This window comes from Emiliania huxleyi (assembly GCF_000372725.1).
Source record: "Emiliania huxleyi CCMP1516 chromosome Unknown EMIHUscaffold_20, whole genome shotgun sequence".
NCBI lineage: Eukaryota > Haptophyta > Isochrysidales > Noelaerhabdaceae > Emiliania > Emiliania huxleyi.
In genome coordinates this window covers 849,866-856,468 of record NW_005200600.1, presented here as the reverse complement: position 1 = coordinate 856,468, position 6,603 = coordinate 849,866, and the positions used below count along the sequence as shown (strand labels likewise).

General features: G+C 65.3%; 3 protein-coding genes across 3 annotated transcripts in view; 2 read left to right on the top strand and 1 right to left on the bottom strand.

Moving 5' to 3' along the window:
- Positions 1–1,398, top strand: part of EMIHUDRAFT_434686 (hypothetical protein) — a gene marked incomplete at its 5' end in the record, with an annotated part of 1,996 nt that extends 598 nt beyond the window's left edge. The window contains 3 exons of the mRNA XM_005781757.1: positions 187–278; positions 440–622; positions 821–1,398. Coding sequence (XP_005781814.1) covers positions 187–278; positions 440–622; position 821 — 276 coding nt within the window. The remainder of the gene's footprint in view (positions 1–186; positions 279–439; positions 623–820) is intronic.
- A 55-nt stretch (positions 1,399–1,453) lies between these two features.
- On the bottom strand, positions 1,454–2,293 carry EMIHUDRAFT_204036 (hypothetical protein; the record flags this gene model as incomplete). The annotated part of the gene is made up of 1 exon (XM_005781756.1): positions 1,454–2,293. One exon carries the CDS (start codon positions 2,291–2,293, stop codon positions 1,454–1,456), a length of 840 nt encoding a protein of 279 aa, XP_005781813.1.
- A 2,787-nt stretch (positions 2,294–5,080) lies between these two features.
- The window catches only part of EMIHUDRAFT_99790 (hypothetical protein), a gene marked incomplete at both ends in the record, with an annotated part of 4,291 nt that continues 2,768 nt past the window's right edge, over positions 5,081–6,603 (top strand). The window contains 2 exons of the mRNA XM_005781755.1: positions 5,081–5,559; positions 5,938–6,034. Of these exons, the coding sequence (XP_005781812.1) occupies positions 5,081–5,559; positions 5,938–6,034 (576 nt within the window). The remainder of the gene's footprint in view (positions 5,560–5,937; positions 6,035–6,603) is intronic.

Genomic DNA, 6,603 nt, shown 5'->3' with positions numbered 1-6,603 from the left:
CCCCTTTTGCAGGGGGCTCGGTTGGAACAGGTTCCCCACCCCACCCTTGGACGCCTTGGAAGAGGGACCGGACCCGCCCACCCACTTTACCCCCTTGCTTAAACCCCCCCCCCCCGCCGTCCCTCAACCCCCCCCCTCCCTCCCTCCCCCCTCCTCCCCCCCCTGCCCCCCCTCCCCCCTCCTCCCACAGGATCCTCCTCGAGCCCGAGCACTTGGCGGAGAGGGTCGGGGACGCGCTCCGCCAGATGGACACGCAGTACGAGATTGGGGCGCGGCCGGCGAGACATAGCCGAGAGAGGAGGACGAGAGAGGAGGACGAGGGGAGGCCGAGAGAGGGGGGAGAGAGGGGGGAGAGAGGAGGCCGTGACTCGTAGCGGGCCCGACCCCCCCCCTGAGGAGGAGGGTGTAGGGCTGAGCTAGCGGGGGCTGGTGTCAGCAGGCTAGCGGCGAGACGCTCTCCCTCTCCGCGCGCTGCGGCGACGTGGCGATGCGCGTACTTGTCTCCGAGGAGGCGGACGGCCACTTCTCCATCTCGTGCTGCCGCCTGTCGGGCGACACGTTCGCGTACCACGCACTCTTCCGCAAGCTCAAGGCGGCGCTGGGCGAGGCGCGCCGCAAACTAGTGCCGCCAGTGCTCCCCCCCCACATCCCTCTCTCTCCCGCAGAACAACCCCCCCCCCCCCCTCTCCACCGCCCCTTCGCCCCCTCTCGCTCGTGGCGTCCTCTGCCCACCCACCCCACCCCACCCCATACCCGCCTCGGCTCGCGGCGCCAGCCCCTCTCTCTCACACGCCTCTCCTCCTCCTCCCCCTCTGGCCAGGCGCTGACGCAGCACTCTCTCACGCAGCGCGCCTTCGTCACGCCGCCCTCTGGCCGCGGGGCGCTTCCCCTCGCCCGCGGACCGCTCGCCCTCACCGCGGCGTCTTCATGACGGGAGGACCGCTCGAGGACCGCTCGAGGACCGCTCGAGCAGTCTGGCCCGTCGAGAGCCGCAGGGGCAGGGGCAGGGGGAGGGGGAGGGGCAGGGCAGGCTCGCTTGCATACTCTTAGAGACGAGGGCTGCCTGGCTGCGCGCGACGAGGCCGCACGTTTGCGACCACTGCGAGCGTGCGCGGCGCTTCTCGCACGGCTTGGGTAGCCCAACACCATGTACGGGAGAGCGCGCCATCATAGCCTCCGCGCGCTCACGGGATTGTCGATAGCTGTCTGTGTCATGAGGGTCGTGTGGAGCTATTGGAGCGCTTGTGCGCGGTGATGTCCGAGCCGCGGCTGGAGCAGCCAGCGGAGCTCAGCGCCACACCACCGCAGCGCGGTGCACATACCTCAACCATACGCCCCCAGATTGCCCACTCAGGCGTGTTTAGGCATGTTTGATTCAAGTACAGCGAATCGTGTCTGAACTCTTCGAAATAACTACCGGAGGGTTCGCCCCCTCGCGCCCTGTGGCCCGTCCCTACCCAGAGGTCCACGCTCGGTCGCGCCACGAAGCCGCCATCTGCTCTTCGGTGGCCGGCGCCGCCTCTGGACGAGCCGCAGACAGCGCGCCGAGCGGCGTGACCATCACTCTCTCCAGAGGCGCATTGCCGCCGGCTTGCAGCACTGCGCTAAGCGGCGCACCCCGCGGCAACCGCTCACCGCCCACCCAGAGGCAGACTGGCGTGGCGGCCAGCGACGGGAACACAATCTGCGCCTCGTCCTCGAGCTGGTCCGTGGTCGCGTCGGTGGCGAGGAACACTCTGAAGCTGCGCCCCTGGAAGGTGATGACAGTGGTGAGGAAGGCCTCGCACGACGTCGCCTCCGCCCCCTCCGCCTCCGCCTCAAGCTCCGCCAGCCGCGACTCCGCCCGCTCAAGCCGCCGGCGCGCTCTCTCTGCCTCCTCCCAAGCTCGCATCGCTTCCATCGCACGCTGGTCGCGAGCGACTCGCGCCTCTGCCACGGTCTCCCACTTGGTCGCCAGTCGGTTGGCGAAGGCGCGAGCGGGCCTCACCTCCAGCTCAGCGCGAAAGGCGGCGCGCATGTCAAAGTGACGCTCGGCAAACTCGCGGTTGATCCGGATCGAGTCGAGGGCGGCGAGCCGCGCCTCCCTCTCCTCGATGAGGCGCTGCCCTCCTTGTCTGAGCTGTGCCACCTTGAGCATCAGCGCCCTGGACTGGCGCGCGGCGACGGCGGCAGAGCCCTCCTCGCGCAAGTTAGCCAGCCGCCGGGCTTTGGTCGACGTTGCCTGCACCTCGCGAACCGGTGCGGGAGGGTAAAGAGCCAGCGTCGCGACGAGAGCCAGGCCGACGAGAGACATATACACGTGTATCTCTTAAGCGGCCAGAAGATCCGCCCTGGGATCTTCGGCGCAGGGCGCCGTCACCGGCCCCATGAGCCCCCTACGAGGCCATTCAGTGCTCATGTGGCACGACCTGAGCAGGCCTAGCAATGCCTCGGGCCGAGCGGCGCCCAGAATTGTTGGTGCTGGCCAGCAACGTGGCCGGCGAGTGCCGTCGTTGCATTGGTGGCGACCACCGCTGAAGCGGTCAGCAGGTGGGAAGGCATCGCTCTCTTTGTGAGGGTATTGTACGTATTCATTGTCTGGTCAATACTTCTGCCTGGGTGGCACCTGTGTGCCCAACATGGCGACCCGTGGCCTCCCTCGTGAGTCCACCTCGCGCTGATCATTCTCGTCGCTAGCTCAAGCCGAAAAAGTGGTCCACCGACACCAGGAGGAGTACAACCATCATGGCCGCAGCCTCAGACTGACCGGGTTAGGTCATCTTACCGGCTTGGTGGCCCAGAAGCGCGACATTTGCTGCCCGCAGAGCGCTAGCAGCCCACTAGCCGGCACGTCTGTGCGTCGTGCGGGGCTGAACTTCAGGCACTCTGCACGCGGCTTGTCGTCTAGAATAGCTCAACCCCGGCCAGTGAGTGATGGATCTGATCATAATCAATCCCTACTGTGCTGGGGGGCTCTCAGATCAGCCGTTCAGAGCTCTGACATTGGTTCCCGGCAGAAGATCCTCCAGAGGATCTTCTGCCGTCAGCCGAAAACCCGTTTTCAAACGAGACACAATGACCCAACAATGGCCCCCACGGCCCGCCGGGACATGCAGCCGACCCGGCTAGGCCAGCTGGGCCATCGGGGCGGCCACCAGCGGCCGTAGGACCGCGCTGCGGTGCCGAAAGGGGCTGGAAGATCCGCCCTGGGATCTTCGCCACCTAAGAGATATATTCGGACGTCGCCACCCCCAACGAGACCGACCGCCGCCGTCGAGTAAGAAAGAAATCCGCGGCGGGCGGGCATCGCGACACGGAGGGGGGCTGGGCAGGGTTCACCCACACGACAGGGTCCCAGGGATTCCTCTCTCGTATAGGACGGGTTGCACCCCAGGCGCGGGCCTCCTACTGGTTGCGCTCTCTAGTTCTCCTGCTCCTGACAAGCAAGGGACAGCGACAGACAGGTTCGCAGCACGGTGGACTCCCTATTCCAGAATTCCACAGGCGATCTCTCTCGACTAGCGACCTTCCTCCGGCTTCTCACTGGCAGTCTCTCGCTATCCACGGGCTCACCTGACTGACAGGGGCGGCTGGCGTGTGTGTGTGTGTGTGTGTGTGTGTGGTGTGTGCGCGCGCGCGTGTGCGACCCGCCCTCGCCTGAACGAAACCAGACAAGATTTTGAGCAAATTCTTTTGAGCTAGCCTTCGATGTTATGAAACAAACGCAAGCGGACATGGCATATCGCTCTCGGGCCCACAGACATCCCGCACACCCGCCGCCCCCGCGCGCGCCCCACCCAGGCCGGGAGAAAGGGGAGTGACAGTTTGGGACGGCGACAGACGAGATACCTCGCACTCCATGTGCGAGAACGCAGAGAGAAATGAAAGCCGTCCGGCCCCCAAGTCCGGCGCACGCGCCCCGAAGTGACCAAGAAAGAAAGAAAGAAACAGACACCCGCAATTCTTTTCTTACAGCACATACTATGTATGTGTGTAAGTATGTGGGAAGGTGAAGAACAGCCAGGCTCGGACTGGACACCAACGCGGTATGGGTGGACGCGAGACAGATGATGACGACACGCACGAGCGTCGAGCGACACACAGACACAAACAGGCTCACACGACACACAGCCAGCGGGCTGCCACACACCCTGAGTAGGCGTACACATAACTCAAGGCCACATCCTCCCTGTCGCCCCCCCCAGCACTCCACGGTGCCAAGAGTACAAACAAGGGCACAACGACACAACAGACGACACAGGAAGTAACATGCGAGGCTAGAGCAGGCTTGCTCTACCCCCAGCAATCTCTCCGGCCGGCGAGGCACGGACGAGACCGTGTGTGGGGTCTAGTGAGGTGTCTATGGACGCCCTCCTCAGAGGCTAGCTGCCTACTGCTAGCCCTATCTCGCACTCACGGGCAGTGACAATTCAATGGGTGAGTGTTTGCGAGCAGAGGCGCGTGGGCTAAATCTAGGCCGCACGTAATAAATAAATAAACACAGAGTTGGACAAATACCAAATTCCAAATCGCAAACATAGAAATCCAAACACAGGCGGCGACGTGGCATACGAGCTCATAGGAGAAGGAGGCGGGCACAAGTTCCAAGGACGCACAGCGAGCGAGACAGCAGCCATGACGATGATGATTCAGCGCGTGAACGCCAACTCGCCGGCACAGGCCGTGAAGAGCCGCGCACGCGGGCCGACGATTATGCAGCTGCGTGCCAAGCAGGCCGCTCTTGTGGCCGCATCCGAGCTCGCGGCTTCGAGTGATGCCGAGGCGAGTGTGGTAAGGCACTCGCCCGTTGACGAAGCCAAGCGGTGGGCAAGCGGCAAAGGCCGCAAAGTGGGCTTCGCAAAAGCACGTGCCACCTTCCGTGGCGGCGGCACGGGAATCGAATAAATAAACAAAATAAATAAATAAATACAACGGACATCCCAAGCTAGGGCTGGGTCGAGGACAGACACGTCCCCACCTTTGCAGGATTTTGCAAAAGCGAGGGGGGAGGGCGCATCGCTGTGTGCTGTGAGCGGTGGCGTGAATTCTTTTCCTACCGACTCGAACTGGCCACCTTCTCACGCTGCCGACTTTGCTGGCGATGAAGATCCAGGTCAAGCTGACCGCCACGGCGGCCATCGAGCGCCTCAAGGCGGACGATCCCGAGCTGGTCTCGTGCGATCTTTCAAACAACGCTGTCCTGCAGATGAAGGCGTCGGATATGATTCCACGGCTGGCCGATGCGCTGGCGGGCAACTCACATTGCCGCGAGCTCAACCTGACCGCGTGCAACCTCGACGACGCGTGCTGCGAGAAGCTCGCCGCGGCGCTCGCTGGCAACCACCACCTCGCTTCGCTCGTCCTCGAGGGCAACCGGTGCGGCAACGAGGGCGCCACGCACATAGCAAGCGCGCTCCGCACAAACCGAGGGCTGATGATGCTGAACCTGCTCAACCAAAAGGGGAGCCGATTCGGCGACTCGACCCTCGCCGCCTTCACTGGCGCCTTCGACTCCAACATCACCCTTCTCAAGATCATCTGGCGGCTCGAGTCGCGGCAGTCGTTCCGGCTCAACAAGCTGTGCCCACCGCCCCTTGCCTCTGCTGCCCTCCCCCGCCGCCCTTCCGCCACCGTGGCCCTCGCCGCTCCCACTCTCCTCGCAGCTGCCGCCTCGCCTCTCTCTCTCTCCCTCTCTCTCTCTCTCTCTCTCTCTCTCTCTCTCTCTCTCTCTCTCTCTCTCTCCCCCTCCCTCCTGCTGCCTCTGCCGCCTCTCCCGACCCAACCAGCCAGCTGTGCGCAGCCGTACGCCCGCCCCGTCGTCACACCGCTCATTCGACCCCGCCCCACCCCGCCCCGCCCCGCCCCGCCCAACTCTGCTACCCCACCCCCCGCCCCACCTCCCCTGCCCCCCCTCCCCCGCCCTGCCCCCCTCCCCCACCCCTCGCCCGCCCGGGGCAGGCTCGTGCGCAACAACGAGATCGACCGCCGCATCGCCTCGGGGCGGGACTACTCCGACCTCCTCCCCGAGGGCGTCGCGCCCCTCGCGCCTGCCCTCGTCACGCGCCGCTCCACGGAGAGTCTCCACCCCCCACACACCTCCCCCACCTCTCCCCCACACCTCCCCCACACCTCCCCCACACCTCCCCCACACCTCCCCCACACCTCCCCCACACCTCCCCCACACCTCCCCCACACCTCCCCCACACCTCCCCCACACCTCCCCCACATCTCCCCCACACCTCCCCCACACCTCCCCCACACCTCCCCCACACCTCCCCCTGATGATCGTGGCGCCTCTCCAGGCGCGACTGCTGCCGGCTGCCGGCTGCGCTGGTGCTGGCCTAGCGGCAACCCGGGCCCGTGATACCGCACCGCCCACGGTACCTGAACCCACACTGGGTTCGATCCCGTTGAGGTATGGTACTAGGCGCGTCGGGCGCGTGGGTGGGTCTGCACGGTTGCGAGGGCTGGCCGCGGGGAGGGCGGTGGCGCTTCCCTCCGTGGCGGCGCCGCTTCAAGACCATCCGGAGGGACGCTGCCCGTAGACGCGGACTATCTCCCCGTATCTCCCCGTATCTGCCCATATCTCCCCGTATCTCCCCGTATCTCCCCGTATCTCGGTCC